This window comes from Aethalodelphis obliquidens, unplaced genomic scaffold (genome assembly GCF_003676395.1).
Source record: "Aethalodelphis obliquidens isolate GAN/ISIS:26980383/991018 unplaced genomic scaffold, ASM367639v1 scaffold25, whole genome shotgun sequence".
NCBI lineage: Eukaryota > Metazoa > Chordata > Mammalia > Artiodactyla > Delphinidae > Aethalodelphis > Aethalodelphis obliquidens.
Window position 1 is genome coordinate 9,571,876 of NW_020837969.1, and position 23,201 is coordinate 9,595,076.

General features: G+C 42.7%; 1 protein-coding gene across 1 annotated transcript in view; it reads left to right on the forward strand.

Annotated features, from left to right (window-relative positions):
- CSMD1 (CUB and Sushi multiple domains 1) overlaps positions 1–23,201 on the forward strand; it is a 1,488,158-nt gene that overhangs the window by 1,428,721 nt on the left and 36,236 nt on the right. Inside the window, exons 53-55 of the mRNA XM_027123007.1 lie at positions 1,948–2,121; positions 16,362–16,535; positions 17,933–18,106. Of these exons, the coding sequence (XP_026978808.1) occupies positions 1,948–2,121; positions 16,362–16,535; positions 17,933–18,106 (522 nt within the window). The remainder of the gene's footprint in view (positions 1–1,947; positions 2,122–16,361; positions 16,536–17,932; positions 18,107–23,201) is intronic.

The following is a 23,201-nucleotide window of genomic DNA, read 5'->3' on the forward strand; positions in this document are numbered from 1 at the left end:
TTTGAACAGAGGCTAAAAGAATAGAAGACAGTCAGCCTTTCTGCTAGTCCACCATTAACGGTGTGTCAAGACCTCCGAGAGGAGGTGTGCTCAGACCTCACTGCTATTTCACACTTCCTACTAAAAGCTGAGGTTTCAAAACACGGTCCAATGATCCTGAATGGCTACAAGTGGATCTTTAAATATCATAGCTCAGGGTGAAGTTCATACTATGTTTGAGAAGAGGCTTAATGAAAAGTTCATAACTAATTGTAAAAAAAGCGAAATCCGACTCAAATCCATTGACATTTGGTAGAGCAAACATGTTAGGAGTATCACTAAATGCATAAGATATGACCCTGTAAGAGTTTAACAATCCTGCAAACTAAGAAATCCTCATGGTTCCCTCAACAACAATAATGTTCTGATCATGACATATGCTAGAGCTGAACTTCCCAAATTTTTGGTGAGCAGTGCCCCTAGAACACACATTTCCTGGCTGTGTCTGTCTGTCCGTCTGAAATGGAACCAGGATTACGTGTCTTGGAGTAAAATCAGCTTAATTCAAAAGACTGGTCTAAATGATAAAATTTTCTTCACTTGAATTACCAGTAAAGGTCTTCAGACTTTGGATGCAGTTCCCTGAATAGGTCCTGAGATGGGCTTCACTGTTAGCGAACCAGGACCCAGCCCTGGTCAGGTGCAAGGCATTGCTTTAGGTGCTCCCACAGTCCTGTCTTTGAATCCGCTGCACAGCCCTACCTGGCAGGTGCTGGTATTAACCTTTAGGAGATGAACCAGGAGGACTGGGAGACTTAGCGAAGGTGGCCGGCGCCACCGAGCTAGGAACTGGCAAAGCTGAGCAGAACCTGGCTGGGTAGCCTGAAGCCAGGATCTGTGTTCTTAATCATGACTTTGCACTGCCTCCTATCAGTTTACTGTTAATAAGGGCTCAGTAATTTTTAGCTACATGGCAGCTTTGCCCTAAGCCCTTTACACATAAGAACTCACTCAGTACATCAGGAAGTCTATATCACTCTTCTTAGAAGAACTTTTCAAACACTTCCATTCTCACCTGTTAAAACACATTTCAGCCTCTGATGAGCAGTTGGCCTTGATGACGTTATGATTTCCTCCTCCCCTGAGATTCTACTGATTTCTTTGTGCTCAAACTTGTGGATTTGGAGAGTGCAGGGAGTCAGGTGGTATAACAAGTATCTATAACGAAAGTGACCATTGCATTCATCTCCCCAACTGGAGTTATCGTGTGGGTGTAAGTGGTCACGGTCAGTAATGCTGGACACACGTGTGAACTGGGTACCTACATCTATAATCACTTAAGGTCTAGATTTTATTTTTTTTTAATTTTCAGAAAGTTTGCACATGTCCTATATAGTCAGCATTTTTATGGAGTTCATGATCCCAACAACTTATGCAAGTAAACGAAAGAAAAAATGAACTCAGTCCTGCTGCAGTGGGCATCCCGGGTTTAATTCCTCACTGCTGATGACTTTGTACCAGCTGATGACTTTGGGAAAGACCACCCACATTTCTTAATTCCTGCTACACACACATAGGTGTCTGGTAACTATGATGTGATTCTTGTGATTGGTGTAGACCGAAAAGAGGACAGAAAGCCAACTCATTTGACTGATTTGCTTGTGTGTGAATATGTTTGTATACTGTGTGTTTACTCAAGAAAAGTTTAGCTACCTGTGAGGATGAAAAAAATAGCAGTGGGTAAAGGAAGGGATGTTTTGGATTCCACCCTGAACTTTCAAGTTTTCATTTCAAGGATATAAGAGAAGAAAAATTAAGCTTCCTAGGTGGTGTGTCTATCTCACCCTTAGGTGACACCCCTGCCCGTGTTCTTAATGAAAATGAAGACTGAAGATTTTGTCGTTTTTAATCAAAAGAGCAGTCTGCAGACCTGAAATAATATTCACTCTGTTTTTGTTTTCCTTCTAGTGATCTCGTGTGGAAGCCTGTCCTTTCCCCCCAATGGGAACAAGATTGGAACAATGACAGTGTATGGTGCCACAGCCATATTCACGTGTAACACAGGCTACACACTTGTGGGTTCTCACGTCAGAGAATGCTTGGCCAATGGGCTCTGGAGTGGCCCCGAGACTCGCTGTCTGGGTAAATTAATCCATCATCGGGCACTTGTTTAACTCAAATAAACCTTAAAAATAGAGGATGGCAGGGTAAAGCATGGCACTGTTTGCCACAAATGCTCTGACGGAGTGTTACTAAATCCTACCTGGGTTTTTCCTTTTCTTCTTAAGAGGATATTGGGGGTAGGAGTTTATTAATTAATTAATTTATTTTTGCTGTGTTGGATCTTCGTTTCTGTGCGAGGGCTTTCTCTAGTTGTGGCAAGCGGGGGCCACTCTTCATTGCGGTGCGCGGGCCTCTCGCTATCGCGGCCTCTCTTGTTGCGGAGCACAGGCTCCAGACGCACAGGCTCAGTAGTTGCGGCTCACGGGCCTAGTTGCTCTGCGGCATGTGGGATCCTCCCAGACCAGGGCTCGAACCCGTGTCTCCTGCATTAGCAGGCAGATTCTCAACCGCTGCGCCACCAGGGAAGCCCCCCTACCTGGGTTTTTAATGCTGCACTTTACAATATGACTTCTTCTTTAAGTATCTAAAGGGATTTTTTTAAAAATCTGAGCAATAAATGCAGGTCACATGTTGCCTTAAGTGACACAAAGACTATTTTATAGACTGCTGGGCATGTCACCACACTCAAATGCCATCATGATTTTAGAATGCACAAAAATAAACTTCAAAATTATCATACATTTTGTTACCTTTTAAAATTTTTTTAAAAGTATGTTAATAAGTTAATGTGATATTAATGTCCGTCAATATAAGGACAATGAATTATTTAAAATTGAAAGTGTGCATAGCAACTTGGTCTTCTTTTTCCCAAGGATTAACATTTTCTGCATGACAATTTTTTTAAAAATTGGGCTGAAAAATTTTCCATGGAAAAATCTTCTGAATAAGGGTATGAAAATTGTTGAATAAGCAGCTTAGAGCGCAGTGATTTCTAATGCTCCTTTTAGATCTCCAAGTAATTTGCAAAATATGTAAACTGCCTTTAGTCCTTTAGAACTCTGTCTGTGATCTCAGTAATTTTGTAATCACTCCAAAGCAGTAGAAGCTGGAAGGTTTAAGCTTCTGAACCTCTGTGGGCTAGGCTCGCTTTAGGAACTAAGCCAGGACCAGTAAATTTTAAATAGTAATAATCTGTTCTTTTCACTGGAGAGAATTTGAAGAAACACTCAGGAGAATTTGAGGATGAAAGTAAAGTAGCAGTCCCAGAAAAATGCAACTGACGAAAGAAGGAGGTTTTCAGGCTTATCCATGAAATGACTTCCTTCAGATAAATACAAGACTTAGATCAGTGCTGCTCGAATACTGTGTGTGTGTATATTCCTGCTGAGTGTAGTCACTGTAGTTTTCAGCCGAGTGCTTCTGGGATTTTCTGAGCTTTCCTAAGTGTTCTTGTGAGACTGGCCACTGAGTAGTGCTCTCCGTAAGGCAGCTGCAGTTGGGGTAGGTTTTCTCCGTCAACTGCAGTGGAACTTGGTGCCTTCGAAGGGGATTAGGTGATCTAAGAAATTGCATCTCCGCTGTGAATTGTAAGATGGAAAGTAATAGCAATTTACATTTGATTAGTGCCTTATGGGATGAAGGTAGGGCAGTGGTAGCCTCAGGGGCTTTAAGTGTCCAGTTTAGTTTATGTAACTGTTGAATCATGGGACCAGCTCAAGCCTTACTGATTGCAAGTAAACCTTTACCTGTTGTGTGGCATTCTTCTGACCGAAGGTGAGGACTTTGAAGTAGAAAGGACGAAATGCATATTGAATAGTTGGCTGGATGGAGAAGCTCAAAGTCATGGCCTCGGTGGTATGCAATATGGCTTAGACACTTTTTGGAAGAAGGAGTGCTCAGAAGGAATTTAAACTGAAAATAAAGAGGAAGAAAAATGTCCAGATTATAATGTATAAAACATTAGTGTTGTAGAACTTGGACACGGCATATAAAGAATAATACAACTGGAAAGGCATGAAGTATTTAAAAGAAAAAAGACACAATTAGAAAAGGGTGAGAAATGATGCGTAGCCACATGTTTATAAGCCAATGAGTAAAGAATGTGTAATAAATTTAGTTTAAAGATTTTAAAAGTTTGTAAACATAGTCCCCCAGCTACCACTGAGACTTGAAGGGATAAAATCCATAATACACAGCATATGGCAGTGGAGGATAGCTCTCTTCCTGAAAAATCGGTGGCTGTTGGGTAGATAATGTAGTGTAACCCAGCAGGAATATATGGCCACAGGACCCAGAATGCTGTGCGAGACACAGCAGAGAATGTGGGGAGAAGAGCCAGCAGGTGGAGAACAGAGGTGATGTCTGTGCTGGAGAAGATTATAAAATGCTCAGAAGGGGAAAGGGAAGAGGGGCTGTGATCCTAAATCTGGCACAGATACCTGACAGAGTAGATGTTGGATTCCTCCATAATCCAAACATTAACAAGATGCCCTGTTTGGATATAGTAATTTGAGTGGTGTTATTTATTGATGACTGAAAATGTGCATTTTGAGTTTTGTCTTATTGAACTCTCATTAGGCATATTGTAAGTGCTCGGTACTCCTACTTACAGATAAGAAACAAAACTTAGAGCTTAGGAATTTGCCCAACGTTGCAAAGCCAATAATATGCATCAAAAACAGCATTAAACCTAAGCAATTTGACCATAGAACACAGGCTTCTTAACATTAGGGTATATAAGTAGTTGTTGTTTTTTTTATATAAGTAGTTTTTTAAGTTTTGTACTACTTCACCAATATATTTCTCAAAAAAAGAGATACAATAAAAGAGGCCGTTATACTACTATGCTAATTCTGACCAATGAAGAGAAATTTGTGGTTAACTGGAGGAGAAATGAGCCTTCGTGCTAGACTACTCCCCACCCCAAGGCACCTGCACCAAGAGGGTGTTTAGTACCTAAGTGGCTCTTCATGGATGATTTTGTTCTCCATCCTGCACGGTTCCTGGGCCTCTTGTTTACCAATCCCACTATTATTTTCTTTCCATTTCTTGTCATTTGAATTATTCCTTTGTATGTTTCCATGGTTTTGAATGTCTTAAAAGTCTGGGTTTCTACCAAGCTAAATGACCTTGGGTAACCTTCAGGCTCATGCGGACCCTGTGAGGATAAACTATATAGTCATGGAAGGAAAATGACTCACAGTGACGAAGGAGTTAATCGCTAGGGATACTTTCCAGAAATTCATATACTTTGCAAAAATAGTCTATATGATCCCATGACTTCAACTCTAACAGAGAAGAGGCAGGACCCTCAAAAACCAAAACAGCCCCCAAAACTCTGACTTTAAGAAACAAATCACCCCAATATGGAGGAAATGGGAAATTACCCAAGGAAACAGAGACAGTTACACCAGATGTCTACAATGAATCCAGTTAAGAGAATGAAGTACACTTGAAGGGCCATGTCCTGAAGGACAGATATGCCACGAGCTGGGAACAACAGAAGTATTCAGGACCATGAAATGTAAGGCCCATGCATAAGTGACGTTTGAAATAAAACCCAAGTTCACTCATCAGAGTTGGTGTTAAAGGAAGTGGATGAAAGAAAGCAGAAGGGCTCAGCTTCCTCCTTATGCTGTCTTTTCTGTAAAGAAGAATTATGATGTGAATATGAAGGTTAGAGAATCTTTTATATCAGACACTGGAACCCCAAGAAAGAGAAGGAGTCCATCAAAGAGAACTTGAGAGTTTCAAGTACAGTTGAGTCTCCTGGCCAGGAGAGTCCCATCCAAGCAAGCTTCGGGTACCAGGGAGAAGTTGGCCGAGTCATTGGCTCCTGTGGGATGTCATTAAAAGGAAGTACTCTAGGGCTTCCCTGGGGGCACAGTGGTTGGGAGTCCGCCTGCCGATGCAGGGGACGCAGGTTCGTGCCCCGGTCCGGGAAGATCCCACATGCCGTGGAGCGGCTGGGCCCATGAGCCATGGCCGCTGAGCCTGCGCGTCCAGAGCCTGTGCTCCGCAACGGGAGAGGCCTCAACAGTGAGAGGCCCGCGTACCGCAAAAAAAAAAAAAGATTGCCTGAGGGACGGTACATGAATAATGTTCAGTGGATTGCTGTGATTTGGGAAGGAGGTTTCCAGGTGTTTGTTTCTCTCTCCTCACTCTAGTCCTTTCCAAAACATTTATTTAGCTCCTGGATGAGGGCATAACACTGCTATCTGAAAGAGTGAGAATAAATATGTGATGACAGATTCAGGGAATCTTCAAATCGAATGGTAGGACAAATAGATTTCATTAGACGTAGGAAAATAATGGAAATAGTGTAAAATTTTACTCAAAGTAAAAAACAAAATAACTCAATGTACATGGTGAGGAGAAAATTATGAAATCATAGCACACACAGAAGGACTGGGTGTTTTGGACAATGGAAGGCTCGTTTGTGCGAAGAGATGCCTCTGACACTGATATTGTTTTGTGACTAGTCTCCATCTTGTTCCGTGAGCCTGGGTGGCTGTATCTGGGGTGATCATTTCAGTTCTGTGAGACAGTTTACATGGGCTCTTGAGGAATTGAAATGTGTATGTGGTGAAGGATCTGGTAACCGTGACACTGGAGGAATGTTTGGAAAACTTGTGATCCTAAGTTTTGCTGAGAGAAAAGTTAGGAAGTAATTAATATCTATTTTCAAATATTTAAAATAGTTGGTAGGAGAAAGAAGAAAAGAAAAAGAAACAAAAATAAAATTAATTAAACACATCTGCCAAGGGCAAGGACCTGGATTGCTAATGCCATTGGTGAAACAGCTCCATTCATTGGTTGAAATAGCAGATGCTATGTACAGAAAAATAGTTTTCAGACCCAATATAAGAAATATTTTCCCTTATTTATTTTTTAACATGTGGGATCTGTCCAGAAATGCAATGAAGACTTCCTGTAGAAGGTGGTTGGCCACCTGGCAGGGTTTTGTCTGGGGCTCCATTAGACTCAGCTTTATTGATCCTATACCCACTGTGCTTTCTCCATCACAATGCAAAATACTTGGGCAAAAACATTTTTCAAGTTGTGCGTGAGGTATCTTGGAACAAAAACGCTTTTGCCTGAGATTTTCCTTCTATTTCATGGGGAGCAGGGATCGCTTATTTCTAGTTGTGGTACGATGGTTATTTCCAGTGGTTTCCATCAGGGAAGAATACGCCGGATTCCTTGACGATCATTGCAGCGGAAATGGCCAAGCGTATGCACAGATGCTGCCACAGTGAGAGTCTTGTGATTGTTAACGGTAGGAGAGCTGGGTTTAAGGAGATGACGGGTGATTTTCTTTGTCTAACATTTGAGAACCTAATCTTTGCTGTGTTTGCAGGTACCTAGTCTGAATTCTAAGCTAGAACCTTTGAGGAAAGATAGAATAAGGAAAGCTGGGCAACCCTGTGTGCAAATATAATTATACCTAAAATTTAGGCAAAGTAATACATTATGTGTATCAGAGTACATTTTTATAAAGGGTTAGCCCGCACTTAATCAACGCCATCATCCCTGCTTTGCAACTGGGCTCTCCCAGCGTGCTGTGAATTGCCCCGGACTTGTTCTGATTTACCATCTGTGCTGTGCAATGCTACAGATCTCCCTGGGCTGGAGAACTAAGCACTGAGAAGGCTCACCCCGTATCTGCATATCAGGTAACTTATAGTCCATCAGGGAAGTTTTACTGTCCCCATGCTCCCTTAATTATTTTCTTCTGTTTATCTTCCCTGCGGTAGTTCGCATTGAACCCGACACAGAGCACACTGACTACACGAGGTTGTACATTTGTAATCCAGGTCTCCTATCGTAGAAAGCTACATTAATCTTTTAATACCATTTATATCATTTAGACTTTTTCAACACATAATAACCCATCATGTCTTTCCCTCTGTTACCTCTTTAATCTGTTTACTCAAGACGTCAGTGATAGATTGAGACATTTCCCACCTAAAGGACATTATCTTCTTTTCATTAGATTATTTTGCTATTATCTGAAGTAAGTTTGCATTTGCTATAATGACCTATGAGGAGACGAATTCTTTTGTAAATACGATATCATGGTGACACATTCATGTGGCTAAAATAGCTAAATGACATGATTCAAAATGATATCATGAGACCATGTTTTTTCATAGTTGTTAGGGAATAAAACCGGAAAGTATTCAAATGCCTTGTATTTGATGATAGATCCACGTACAAATTTTTAATAAAACAAGTGATTATGACAATGCTTATATTGCAGCAAAAGGATATTAGAGCAGAAAGATTAACCCCTCCCTCCTTGATCTTGGTACAAAAGTGATCTGCAGTATAAAACTTAGGCTGTATGGTAGTCAGGGAGGGTAAAATATTTGGAAACACTCAGTGCTAATCTTCACGTTTTACACCTACATTATCAGTGGCTCGCAGATAAATGTCACAATATTCCTCCCAGCCACAAGTGCTTCTGTCTCTATTTCTGAATATTATCTAGTGATTTTCATTCAATTCCTCAAGAAATATTGCACAGGATGTAAAGGTAAATAGGAGGTGGTTCTTTTTTCTTGTAAGGAAATTATCATCAAAGGAATAAATAAATAAAAACCAAGTATCTTTAATAAAAAGTTGAGATTGATGAATGTGAGGAGAGAGGTCCACGCAAAGTCCTCCCCATACCCAGGGAGGGAGCCACTTTGATGAACAGGGGACTCCAACACACAGAAATGGACTAGGGTCATCCCAGAAATGAGAGCCACAGAACAGACAGCAGCTGCACAGGTGCAGAACTGTGAGGCAGGAGGTCCTGATGGTTCGCCTGAACCAAGCACATCCCGGGCTGGGGCTCTCTGTGGTCACATGATGCTGAGGGACGGTGCTAATATGGCAATGTGATCGTGGAAAGAATTCACGTCCTTTCACGAACACCCCCTCTAGATCAGGCAGGGGCTAATGCTGGTGCAGAGGCCATGACACCGCTCTTAGAACTCACAGTCTCAGAGTGGAGATAAATAGGTAGGAGAAATTCTACTTCTATCTGCTGAATTCAAATCAAAACAACCCTCACCGTGTAGGTATTGTAAACAGATGGTCCTGGAGATAGAGTCTCCTTCCGCAGGGAAACCTAAAATAAGGGAGATGTTTGCGTTGAGTATTAATGGGCAGTAATTCCTTTAGGGTTTGTGAAGACTGCAAACACAGGGTGGATTTGGATTAAGTTATATGACATCTTACAGGCAGACAAGAATGTGAAAGAAGTTTTATGCAAGAGGGCAGTGTGTGCAAAGTGATAGAGGTAAAAAGTGTGGTACATTGAGGGACTACATTAATAAAAAGGCAGATGAAAGATTTCTGAAAGCCCCAGAGACTACCCAAATCATGGTACTGGCCTGAAATTTTCTTATCAAATATGGTTTAAAATAATGGCCATTGGCTAGGGTGTGTCAAACAGAGATGTGATACAAATGTATTTTGTGGCAAAGGGATGGGCCCTGGTCGTTGGTGTTACTAAGGGCACAGAGTGTTGCACAGCCCATCACACCGCACCGGCGATCCCTGCCAAGATTCACGTGCTTTTTGCGATACTACATTTTCTCGGACTTCCACAAAGTTGCTCAACATTACCCCTCAAAATTGCTCGTGGAGAAAAAGAAGTCTCCTTTGTGAGAACTCAAATGCGTTCCTTTAATATGCATACATCTGGAGATTTAAATGCCATCCATCGATGTTTAATGCCCTTAAACGTGTTCCCTGTACATAAGAGGATCTGATCCATCTGACATTTCGTGACCATTTGTTAATACTCAAGCGGTGTTTGCTATTGGCTTTAGAATTCACTGCCAAATACCCCTGCCTTTAGCCCCAAGCTGGAGTTATCACTGGAATGGGCAGAATGAAGCAGATTGCATTTCTAATTCTCTTGCAGGTACAGCGTACTTACAACGCTTATTATTTTATTTTCAGCAATAAGTACCAATAATAACAAAGCAAACATGAAGGTTGAATGTTTGGTTTGTAGATTTTCTAAAAATGTATGAATGTATTCAGTTCCAATCCCCAAACCAATGTTTCGTATTTGTACTGATACAAACTGGCACAGTGAAAAGAAGGTGACCTTAAAATAGGGAATTCTGGGGTGGGGGGCGACGTGTTTGTGTGTATGTGCGAGTGTGAGAGAGTGTGGCCTTAGGACAGGAGAGAGATCCAGCTATTCAGTTCCTATTGACGCACAGGCCCCGCAGCGAGGATGCCCAGCACAGGGAACTCCTGTAACCCGGGAGCCACGCGCCCAGCAGGTCCCCTGGAGGAGCAGGTTTCCATGGCACCAGTGGAACTGTATTAAATTCCCAAATCACAGAATTCGCTTCTGAAATTGCACGAGTCTAGGTAATTGTAAGAGACTCTAACACACGTTCCCTGCAAGTATTCAATACTGGAAAGAAGCATTCAGACTCTGCCTTTGTTGTGAGGTTAGGCACAACTGACAGCTGACACTCTGTGTGTGTCACTCAGCAAAGTCACCACTGAAAGTCAGTGCGGTTTGTCAGGTTGCAGACCGTGATCAGTGCAGCATCAGAAACAGTGATGCGCAGTCCAGAGAGCTCAGCTAGGTGCTGCAAAACCCTGCCCATGCGTGGGACTCCATCTCTACAGTGTACGTGCACGTGACTCCCAGACAGCAGGGATGCAATGGCAGGTATGGGGACAGAGGGTGCAAGGGATTCCATTCATCCAGGGTGCAGTTTTCAGAAGATTCACTCTGCTACTCAGAATCGTTGTACGACACACACTAAAACATCTGCGTGTACACTCTGGACAATAACGTTCTAGGACCACTGCTTGGAGAGGCTGGTCCTGCTGAGGCCCTGCCCTGGGGGATAAACGCGTTACTCGCGGGAAGTGCTGGTCCCCCTGGCCCGTGTGCTGGCCCAGGCTGCGTGATGTGAGGGCCGCGGGCTGGCGGCTTCTCTGTGCTTGAGACCGTGAGCTGGGCTCCCACACGGCTGGGCCGCCGTCTGCCTTATCCAGTTCCCACGCAGGACGAGTTTGTGGGAAACCCTCGACCCAGGAGGAAACTGAGAATCCCCTTGCCCATCCCTCTTTCTCCCTGGGTCTGGCTCATGGCAGCCCCAAGGCAACTTCTCCCTGTGAGAGGCGACTGGCATTCATTCAACCTGGCCGCCACTCTGTGTTTTAGCGAAGTGTGGTAGATTTTATTCCTCCTAACTCAGTTTTTGAGAAAGACCGTTAAAAGAGATTCTCTTTTCTATTTGGGACATCTAACTAAAGCATAATAACTAAAATATAGTAAATAAAAACAACACAGCTTTCGTTATATCTAAAGTAGCATAAATTTAAAGGCCAGTGATTTTCACAGAGGAGTCATTTTGCAAATGAGGTGAAACCTGCAGACTCTTGTGACCCACTCACAGGTATGAAATCTCAATTTTTCTGAAATTCCATGGAATTCCAATTCCATTGTTCACTTCGTCTTAACAGGCCAATTTGAATGATAGTTTTTAATGATATAGTTTGTGAAACAAAGAGAGTCACCTGACTAGAACTGGAAAATACCCATCCCAGCATGGAATTCTTGATTCTGCGACTGATTCTCTCAAGAACAATTTTAAGCAGTTGGAGAATTACCCGTTCCATATAATGCCTGTCTTCAGCAGGGAGAAAATGGAGAATTAAAATGTAAAGTTCTAGGAATGTGGAAGTAGTAGAATTGGTTATTCACACTTAACTAAAAGAAAATTCAGCAGTTCCTTTAGGATATATCTCTGTATCTATCAATCAATCTGTCCATTGAATTAAATATCATATGCAGTTACAGTTTTGCGGCATTCTACCTAATTCTTTAGCTCCTTGCTAGCCAGAGCGCTCAGGCTCTGATTAGTGGCAGATTATTAAATTCACGAGTAGGATTGATGTAAAAATAAAATAGGCCACATGCTTTCCACTTAGATTTTCTGTCCGCACTTTAATGGAGCCATTTGTCAGGAAATTCGGCTTCCTTGATTTCCTAGGTGTGATGACACTGGCTACAGAATTGCCTGTAAAAAACATTTAGTGATCTTTGTTTAAGCTGAAGCCAAATGCTAATGAAAAAGAAACAAGCAAACAAAAGCACAAACACAAAACCTAGGGACCTGGCATCACAGTGTCGGATCTACTGGATAATCACATTATTTTATTTAGTTGATATTTTGTTTTGAAATGTGCAGGGCTGCCCTCATGCCAATTCTTTTTTTTTTTATCCAGTTAATAGAGTTACTTATCCTTCTTTACTGCTTTTTATACTCAGTGGAATAGTAATAATTGAATGCACCCAAAATTATGGAGATGTAGGACATGAAATATGTAAGGTCATAAACTGAAGAGGGTAAAATGGGTGCCCTTCTGGGAAATGCATAGTTTGGTCCAATAGCTCCATAGTCTTCATTTTAACTGAGACTCTAAAAATAAATAAAAGTTCTCAATTCAGGGACCATTCTCTCACCTTCACCTGGCTAACAAACGTGCACCCTTCAGGCCTTAAATGTTGCCTCTTTCAGGGTGTCTGATGCCCAGCTGGGCTACATGTCCCTCTCTACTCCTCACCTCTTTTTAGTTTTAATGTACTTTTTATTTATTTATTTTTAACAATGTTTATTTATTTATTTATTTTGGCTGAGTTGGGTCTTAGGGCCCTTCATTACAGTGGGCTTCTCTCTAGCTGTGGCACGAGGGCTTAGTTGCCCTGGGGCACGTGGGATCTTAGTTCCCTAACCCGGGACTGAACTGGTGTCGCCTGTGTTGCAAGGCAGATTCTTAACCCCCTGGACCACCAGGGAAGTTCCCCTGATCCTCACCTCTTTAGGGGCAAACACCCTGGGGCACTTTCTGTGTCAGACCTCCCGGTCTCTTTTATGATTGTATCTTATTCTTCCTTGAATCCCCAGCCCCAGGGACATTGCTGGCCCACAGCTAGTCAGCATTCAATTATTGCCAATAAAGGAAAGCCACCTAGGAGACAGTGGATTTGGAAATGCTTTGAAAATGTGAAGTTACTTTATCTCTATTCACTTCATCAAATGTTTAATGAGTGACTAATACATGTTAGACGGTCAGCAGATATCTGAACATAGTTACAAAGATAGAGAAATGCTTTCTACATAGTGTGTCTATAACAAAACTGGGGCTACATTAAAAAAATTCACAATGGACATATCCCAGTATTATCATAGGATAACAGAATCTTAAATTTGAAATAGAGCTCAGAGTACATTGAATTCAAATTCCACCTCATACAGTTTTTCCATTCTACAACATTTCGACATGGTACTGTTGAAATTTTGGTTAAATACTGTAAGTGAAATATTCTGTATTTGTGAATAGCACATAATTGGTCTAAGGCTTTGAATGTTTTAAAGAGGAACTCACCTGAGGGCTGGAAAGTTATACGAGTGACAAACAGATTGTTCTCTACCAGCTTCAGATCCAGAAGTGACGTCGTCCACATGTACTTAAAATAGGAAGTGAAGTTTGAGGTGAGGCTGTCAATTCTTCTTCCTTCAGGCACTGAGCTGAAAGGGAGTGTTTTTGAAAGACATCCCCGATTTTCTTTAGGTCTTTAAGGCCAGTTCCTCCCAGAACTGAAGCGTCCACGTGTCAGAGAAGAGTTGCTATTGGAAGACTTTGTTTCCACACAAGCCTGTCAGCCTTGCCTTCTGGTGTCTGGGGTGCACAGATATCTCCTTGCCGTGAGGAGTGCTTATTTGCTGGGCTTTTAACAGAGAATGTGGCCTTGAAGCATGTGCTCCTACTGAAAACTTAGATGAAAACAATATGATTGAGGTTTAAAAGTGAGTCTAGCCAGTCGTGTTTGTCCAAGTCAAGAGTGAGGCTGTGCAGATCACGGAGAGGGAGGGGGACTTTCTGTCGCAATGTACCCTTTCAGCATCTCGGTTACCCTGAGCCCGGGTCCCTCCTCTTGGAGTGCTGATCAGGTTCAGAATACCCCCAAATGCTTGACATTCTCTAGGGTAACAGCCAGGAATCAGGTGGCCCACACTCTCTTTGAGGATTGGAGTGTGTTATTTTGGTGTGTGCTTCTAGAAATTACGTCATTTCCTTCTCGCCTCGGAAGTGGCTGCATCCCTGCAGTGAGCCCGCGCGCGGCGGCTCTGGCTCCCTTCTTGTCTCGGGGATGCGAGTGGGGCTCCACGTCTCTATCTGACGGAGATGGCCGTGCAAAGCCCAGCCTCCGGGAGGGAGCACGCATCCGTGTTCCAGGATAACAGCCTCAGAAGCTCTCCCTTCAACCCCCGGAGAACATTCAGCCTCCTCCCAGTTCCCTGCGTGAGTCACGCCTGGTGTGGGGGGAGGCGATCTGGCTTCCGGTCAGAAGCAGCTTTATCGGTCTGGATCCGGCTGAGTGGAAAAGCTGCAGAGGTGACAAGAGATCAAGCGAATCGAGCACAACTTGACCCGACCTCTTACAAATGTTGGGGCAGAGATTCTGCTCAAAGAGGGATACCTATCACCGATTCGGTTTCTCCCTCTGTCCTCTGCAAGGTCATCTTGCTGATAACAGATCTAGTTCAAACCTAGGATAACACAGTGCAGCTGCATTGCCTTAAACAGAAATAGAGGGTACTGTTGTGAATTCTTCCAGAATGGTGGCATTAACCCTGAGTGTCATATGACAGTGCTTTGGCCATGCTCTCAGCTTTGGGGTTGCTGTGCTCTGAGTAAAGCACTGGCAGCTGGGTGCTCTATTCGGGGCGGTAGTGGCCAGGCGAAATCCACCCCAAAACGCTCTGCAGCCACTCCAGCCTAAGGAGCGAGTTTTAGTGGACAATTTAGGAACTCTCCTTGTCTATCCGAAACCCGTGTGTCACTCACATCCTTTTCATGTCAGTTACTGCTAACGCTCCATAGTTTGTTAACAAGATACTCTTTCCATGTACGTGAGGAGGGGAGAGGTGGGGGAGAGGGGCAGAGAGGAGGACGGATGGAGAGGAAGGAAAGAAAGTGGAAGGAGAGCGAAAGAGAAGAAGGGAATCCCGCCTCTCCTAGTTTTCCCGGACCACACAGCACCTTCCTACTGTTACAGAGAAAGAATACTCATGGCGCTCCTTAAAGATAATGAGGCAGACTTTTTTTAGGACCCTAGCGATTGGTGTAGGGACCAGGGTGATGGGATTTCACAAAGATAGGGCTCAACCCCAGATGCCGTGTGGGCCCGTGGGGGTCACAGCCAAGGGGTGTGTTTCCCACGAAGGACTGAAAATTCCTCTAGCTTCCTTCCCCACTTGGAAGCCCTCTGGTTCTGAAGCTTCTCTGACACCCTGTTTGCCAGCGACCTCCTTACATATCAGAGTCCTCACATCAGTACTATTTTCCTCCCCTTAAGTATTGATGTTCACCCCAGTTTCGTCTTTGGGCCCTTTCTTTCCTTGCTGTACATACTTTTCACGGGCGAGCACAGCCACCTGTTGGGTTCAGCCTCCATCTGTAATCTAGCTTTTCCTAAATCTCTGTCTGCAGGGTGTCCCTCCCCTGAGCTCTGGACTTCTGTGTTCAACTGAGGATGTGACAGTTTCCCCTAGACATCAGTTCAAACATAACTCAAATGGACATTTTCTGAAATTGAACTTATTTTCTGATATCAATCCTTCCTTTGGAATTTCACAGATAGTTCAGGAATCTAGTCTCTCACGGGAGATCCTTCCATCCTTTTCTTTGCTACCCATTTTCAATAGGGTTACAGAACTTATATTAATTCCAAGTGTCTCTTCCTTTCTTTTGGCCTTTATTTGGAAATAGAATAAATAGATAAATAACATAAAATATCAATAAGTAAAAGAAATAAATGGAGAAACCATTACTGAGTAAATACCTTCTAACAATTTTATATTTGAACTATTATGTTACCCGCAATTGTTGAGAAAAATTCATGAGTTGAAGAAAACTCTATCAAATAAAAAATATATAAATGGAAAAAATTCCAATAATGTTTGCATTCAATGCTGTCAGTCACTTGACAATAAAGATAAACTAATTTTGAATGTAGTACTTTTATAAGTTTAGATTTTTTTATTGGAGTGTACTTGATTTACAATGGTGTGTTAATTTTTCCTGTACAGCATAGTGACCCGGTTTTACATATACATATATATCCTTTTGTATATTCTTCTCCATCGTGGTTTATCCCAGGATGTTGAATAGAGTTCCCCGTGCCATACCGTGGGACTCTGTTGTTTCTCCACGAATGTGGTACTTTTATAGAAGACAAGCTCTCCAGCGTGTTTTTGTTGGTTTTGCTTGCTTCTCAGCTGGCCACTGCGGCTCCCCGGATCCCATCGTGAACGGCCACATCAGCGGCGACGGCTTCAGTTACAGGGATACCGTGGTTTATCAGTGCAACCCCGGTTTCCGGCTCGTGGGGACTTCCGTCCGGATATGCCTGCAAGACCACAAGTGGTCCGGACACACCCCAGTCTGTGTCCGTAAGTACAGCCTGTGAACTAAGTTAGTGGGTGCTTCCCTTCGTGGTGTTTTCTTTTGTCATTAGGTCATAACACAGACACGTTTAAGCTCAGAGAAAGGATGGAGAGCTGTCAGAAGAGAGAGAACGTGGGCGCCCCTCCCTTTCCGTCTTTGGTCCTTCTCCCGTTCCATGTCCTTCCGACGCCTCCTCCAGGCTCCCTCCACATTGAGTTTGCTCACCAGCTCATCTCAGATGGGTCCCAGGATGAGGGATGTCAGGCATTCATTCTCCCAACGTTGTCCCAGGACGACAAGGTGGAAACAGCATCCCACCAGAGGAGGATAGAGGTGCTGGGTCCGAGTCTGCAGGTTGGCTTTGCAGGGGCCCCATGGTGGCCACCCCTCAAGCGTCTGTGTTGTTTTGTGCTCTTGTCATTGCTTCATCAAGAACGCAGAGAGTTTGTACGCAGTCGTCCCTTTAATAAAGAGGTGAAATTGTATGTAACCATTGTCCTCAAACTTCATAACTTGAGAGACGAATGCTGACTCCTGTTTTTAGAAGAAATTGTACCCTTATGCAAATTTCCTTTTAAACCAATTTTTTTTTCCTAATATGTTCTTTATTTTCCTAAACAAAGGGATTGTTGATGTAAGTTTAGGACAGTGACACGTGTTCTCTGTGATAGTGCTGTGGTAACTGTACACAGTTCAAGGGTGAAAGCTTTACTTAGAAGAAAAAATTGTTGACAAGATAAATGAGAAGGAAAACACCAGTTTTACAACTGTAATGTGTTTCTTTTGAAAGGGCCAGTGAAGGATATGTTCATGATTTGTATTGCTGTTATTGTAGACATGACATAGTGAGGGTTGGCTATGTTCCAAAGGACCATACAATAGGGAATGTCAAAGAAAATATGATTTGAGCATGTACTCCTATTTTTGCTAATTTCATGATGTTTAAATTGATATTGGATTAATTTATACATACACAATTTAAATTATCATCCAAGTCCCTATAATGTTTCAAGATGAGAGTTCCACAAAGTTAGCTGGTGTGTTCTAAGGGGAAAAAATTCAGAACTCACGATTAATACAAAAATTTAGCATCTCTTGTTTTTCACTGCTTTATTTTAAAATTACCTGATATTCTATCATGATGTAAGAAATAATAATGATGATGATGAAGAAAGTACATTTGCCAGGCGCTAGTTATTTTCCACGATTATAATAAAAACTTGTGGATTCAGCCCATGATTCTTTCTCTCAATATTCCCTTCCAAATATAAACACAATCTGCAACATATCTGATTAGCTGTCAACCCCTTAATTCATACATTTAACATACCTGCACATGTATTAATAAGGAATGCCAAGTGAGAGTGATGACTTGTTAACGTGGACCTGTCTTCCTCCGTAGCCATCACCTGTGGCCACCCAGGGAACCCTGCGCACGGCTTCACTAATGGCAGCGAGTTCAACCTGAATGATGTCGTGAACTTCACCTGCAACACCGGCTACTTGTTGCAGGGCGCATCTCGAGCCCAGTGTAGGAGCAACGGCCAGTGGAGCAGCCCTCTGCCCACCTGCCGAGGTAGGAGAGCTTCCTCCGGGGTTAGTGAGGGCTGAATCATAACACCCGGGAGCCTGTCTGCGTGCATAGCGGGTGAAGCTTCCCCTCCAGAGTCAGGGCTTCTGCAAGCGCCCTTTGTTGTGGTGGGAAAACATTTCTGAATATAACGCGCAAATCGCTCCATGGCCTCTTTCTTGCTATTGGCCAGATATTCAATCAAAAAACCCTGGGATTCTCTACTTCAAAGACTACTCGTCTTCCGTTTGTCTTTCTCTCCATTTATGTGCTCATTTATTTCTGCCACATATATTCCACATCTTTGGTCCCTAAGCTTCTAGTCTTAGGGATATATTTGAGAAGTTCTTATTGCTTTTAAATCTCAAGTTTTAGAAATTCACTTCTTTAGAAATCGGCACATAGATCTGGACTAACGCCTAAATTTCCGAGGGAATGCTGCTTTGTAGTTTTTGTATTTCTAGATGCTTGAGCTCATGCTATTTAAGGTTTTGCTTCAAATACTTTCCCTTAAAACATCTCCTTCAAATATTTTCCATTAAAACATCTCTCCTACTGAAGACGCATGCATGTCCTTCCATGTGAAGGTGAAGCTCTTTGTTGTTTTGGTTTGGATATTTTGGTAATAATATGGTATTAAAGGCAGACACTTACGGAGGTCCCTTGCTCTGACAATCACCCACCTTCCCACTGGGCTCCAAGGGAGGTGTATTCAAATGCAACAATAGCAGAATGGGAATCCAGGCATGTTTTAAATAGCAGTTATGTGAAATTGGCTACAAACTGTCGAGCCTGGCACGTGTCTGTATCAGAGTGCTTGGCTTAAGCTCAAAGACAAAGTAAAACCTCCTAATTCCACTTCCCTCTAAAACTCCCTTTTCAATGTTGGAAAGACTTGCTGTGAAGAGCAGAGACCCCAGGTTCCCTGTTCTCACTGTCCCCAGAAAGCAGGCTTCGGGTGTGTCCTGTTTGGGGAGGGATGGAGTATCTCACAGAGACGCCCCTGGTTTCTTGTTCCAAAGCTCCAGCTGGTCTCCTGACAACGTGGGGCTCTGGTCAGCTTGGCCATTGACAAGTTCATCTTGTAGGTTATAGGTTATATATTATAATTGTATTAGTCAGGGCCATGGAACGGGATGACCGGGGTTAGGGGACATCTCGGAATGTGTGAGCCAGGGCAGGAAGCTGGCTTCTAAATGACCTCTCGCCCCTCTGCCTTCCACGTGGGGCCACCTTGGCAAAGCCTAAATGCTGACCGAGTACCGTGATGCACGTGGCTGTGATGAGCACGGGGACTCGCTCAGCCTCACCCTCACCTCCCACAGGGAAACGTGGGGCCCACGTGTCTGCCAGGAGCCCTGAGCACGCGGACAGCAGTGGGAAGGCTTAGCTGTAGGTGTCGGGCACTCGGTAAGGCAGCTGCAAAGATTTAGGAAAAGATTAAACACCTTTAATCAGACTGTTTTCTCTGTCCTCTACAACAAGGAAAAAAACAGCACAACTGAAAGAATGGTTACAAATGAAGGCCCTTCAATTTGGGTTCAGTTTATCTTCACACAGGGTTACGGCCTAACTGTGCCTTTGATGCCGTAGGTGTACGAGAACCATCTATATCCATTCCCCCCAAACCCTTCTACTCAACTTAATTTAATATTTATTAAGCACCTACTGTGTTCCGAATGCTGTGCTGCACACTGTCAGTATAGAGATGGGTGTAATACTTCATACCTTTAAGTAGATACCATTCCGGGGGCTAATTAGGGGGAGAAGGTCCCCACGGCTCCTGAGACTCTGTCCACTGGACACAGTACATTCTGGCGAAATGACAGATTGAGTAAGTTCAAAACAGCAGGCTTTTAATTATCAAAACTTTTTTTGTTTCTGTACTTCATTTCCCTCTAACTTATGCCAAAAAGAGAGAGAGAAGAAATTAAATGCCTATCATTTATTAATGGTTTTTGGTGTTTTACAAGAGATACTATGTCCTTTAGATATCTATGGCGCAGTTTAAAGAATGCTAGAATGTGTTTTAAAGTCTTCAGTATTGATTTTGACTTTTCTTACCTTCCTCCCTTTTCTTGAAAAATAGGAAAGGTCTTATTTTTTTAGTAGACGTTATTTTTTAGAGCAGTTTAGGTTCATGGCAAAGTTGGGCTGAAGGTACAGAGATTTCCCATAAACCCCCTGCCCCCACCCATGCACAGCCCCACCTCACCCCCCAATGTCACCACCCCCACCAGATGGTGCATTTGTTATCATTGATGAACCTGAATGGACACGTCATCTCACCCAGAGTCCACAGGTGACATGAGGGTTCACTCTTGGTGTTAGACGGTCTGTATGTTTGGACAGGTGCACAATGAGTGACACGTATCCACCACCGCCACATATCTTGCAGAGTGTTTTCACGACCCTAAAGTTTCTCTGTGCCCCACTTATTCATCCCTCCTCCTGCCCCCAGGCCCTGGCAACCCCTGATCGTTTTCCTGTCTCCATAGTTCTGCCTCTTCCACAGTGTCATACAGTTGGAATCACACAGTATATAACCATTTCAGATTGGCTTTTTTCATTTAGTAAATGCATTTAAGTTTCCTCTATGCTTTTTAATGGTTTGATAGCTCATTTCTTTTCAGTGATGAATAATATTCCATCGTCCCGATGGACCCCAGTTTATCCATTCACGTACTGAGGGACATCCGGGTTGCTTCCAAGTTTTGGCAACTATGAGTAAAGCTGCTGTATTCATTCCTGTGCAGGTTTTTGTGTGGATATAAGTTGTTAACTCCTTTGGGTAAATATTAAGGAGTGTGATTGCTGGATTGTATGGTAAGAGTATGTTTATTTTTGTAAGAAACCCAAACTGTCCTCCGAAGTGGCTGCACCATTTTGCATTCCCACCAGCAATGAATAAGAGCTCCTGTTGCTCCACAACCTCGCCAGCGTTTGGTGTTGTCAGTGCTCTGGATTTTGCCCGTTCTAATAGGTGTGTAGTGGAATCTCATTATTGTTTTAATTTGCATTTCCCTGATGACATATGATGTGGAGCATCTTTTCATAGGATTATTTGCCATCAGTAGGTCTCATTTGCTGAGGTATCAGTTAAGGTCTTTGGCCCATTTTTAGTTGGGTTGTTTCTCTTCTTATTGTTGAGTTTTAAGAGTTTTTTTTTTAATGTTTCAGATTACTGTCCTTTATCAGTTATGTCTTTTCTAATATTTTCTCTTAACCTGTGGCTTGTCTTCTCCTTCTCTTGACACTGCCTTTGGAAGAGCAGAACTTTAAAATTAGTACTTAATTTTAAAAGCTGACACTTCAAAAACGTCTGATGAAGGAGGAGATGACTGACAAACAGTCGTCCGAGAGCTGAGGGGATTGGAAATCACCCCCTCATCTCCCGGGTGCCTCCCGCTCGTGTTTCTGTTATTTTCTATTGCTCTGTTTTGCTTCATTTATGAACTAAGAGATACAATCTAGTGCACAGAATTTACATGCATATTATTCGACCAGGAAAAGCATGAATTCAAAGAGGTCAGACTTATAAAGACAGTGAAGCATCAGAAAAAAATGGCATGAAACTCATAAAGTTAACAAAAATAGCTACTCTCTTCATAAAACTTCCAGGGATTCTTCAAGGTGTGTACTGCAGTATGGCCTGATTCTTACCTTATGTGGTTCCTTGAATGAGCCCCCAGATGGTTCAGGGTGTTGGGTCTCATGTCAGCATCCTGTCGTGCTTAATTTCTTCTCCCAGATACTTGATGTGATTCTCAGGTGTCTAATCTGTGGAGGTCAATGAGTTGTGGAATCCTGAGTAATCCTACAGCATCTGGTTAATGATGCAGGAGAGAAACCCCACGAGGACTTTGGAATGAATTCCCAGTAAATCTGTGCTAGAGTGAGGCTGACTTAGACACAGGTTTCCACAAAGTCTCTCCACCCTGGACTCACCTTTTACCCTCAGACCCAGCCGTTCCCAGGGAAAAGCTCTGGCCATGCCAGCTGTGTTCGTGATAAATCAGAACCCTCCAATCCAGGCAGCGGCTCACCCCCTGGCTCTATCTTTACACCCAGGATCAGGAAAATAAATAAATAAAAGAAGGGATCCTTTTTGCTAGTAGTAATATCTTTCTGGAATAAATAAATTATATGGATATAAATTTCATAAAAAGGAATGAAAACAGATGTCTTCACATTTATTTTAAGAATCAGATTATGCCTACTGTTCCAGAGGCCCCCGTTTCTATAGAAGAGCTTTCTGAATCTTTGTCTCCTAAATTCAAATATGTGTCAACATGAGCTTAAAAAGTTCAGTCAGTTCAAGGAGAAATAAATGAGTGTACCAAGTCTGGCAGTTTTAGGATGAGTCACTTAATATTTTCTTTCCTTGTGTAATAATTTTTGTGTTACATGCAAATGTTTGGAGGTTTTATTTTCTCTTTCTTATCTACAGTTTTATGGGATTGGCCATTTAAACTCAGAAAATTAAAATATATGTCCTTTGCTATTACAGACACGAGTATAAAGAAAATTAAGAAAATATGGGGTGAGTGAAGGTTCTTTTCTGGTTAGAGAGGAATAAAAAAGGAAACAAAAAAACCTCACTAAACTTGCATCACTGAATCCAGGGTCTTGTAGTGAATCCTCAAGTTCACTGGAGAATATCAGTTTTCTTCTATGAACAGTCAAAGAAATACTACCTTCCTCTTAGGTTCCCATGAGTTCTAAGTAAGCCAGTGCACGTGAAATGCTTAGCAAAGTGCCTGGCGCATAGGAGGCGCTCAGTCTCCCTGCCCCCACTCCCACCCACCTCTGAAATTTAATAGAATCAACTAGAATCAATCAGAACCTTCTTTATCAAACCCGAATGTCTCATTACACCTAAAACCAATTTCTTTATTCTTATCAGTTAGTGATAAAAGATGAAAGGTAACTTTCATATGTTTGAAAAATAGTTGCTTTTGGTGACCGGTAATCCTACGTTTAAATTTTGATTCATCCAAGTAAACAAGTTGGAAATGTTTATTCTGTGTGATACACTGAATTGTCACCTCACCTTCGATCGTCCTCTCAACTTCACGAAACTCGTGAACTCTGAGCAGCT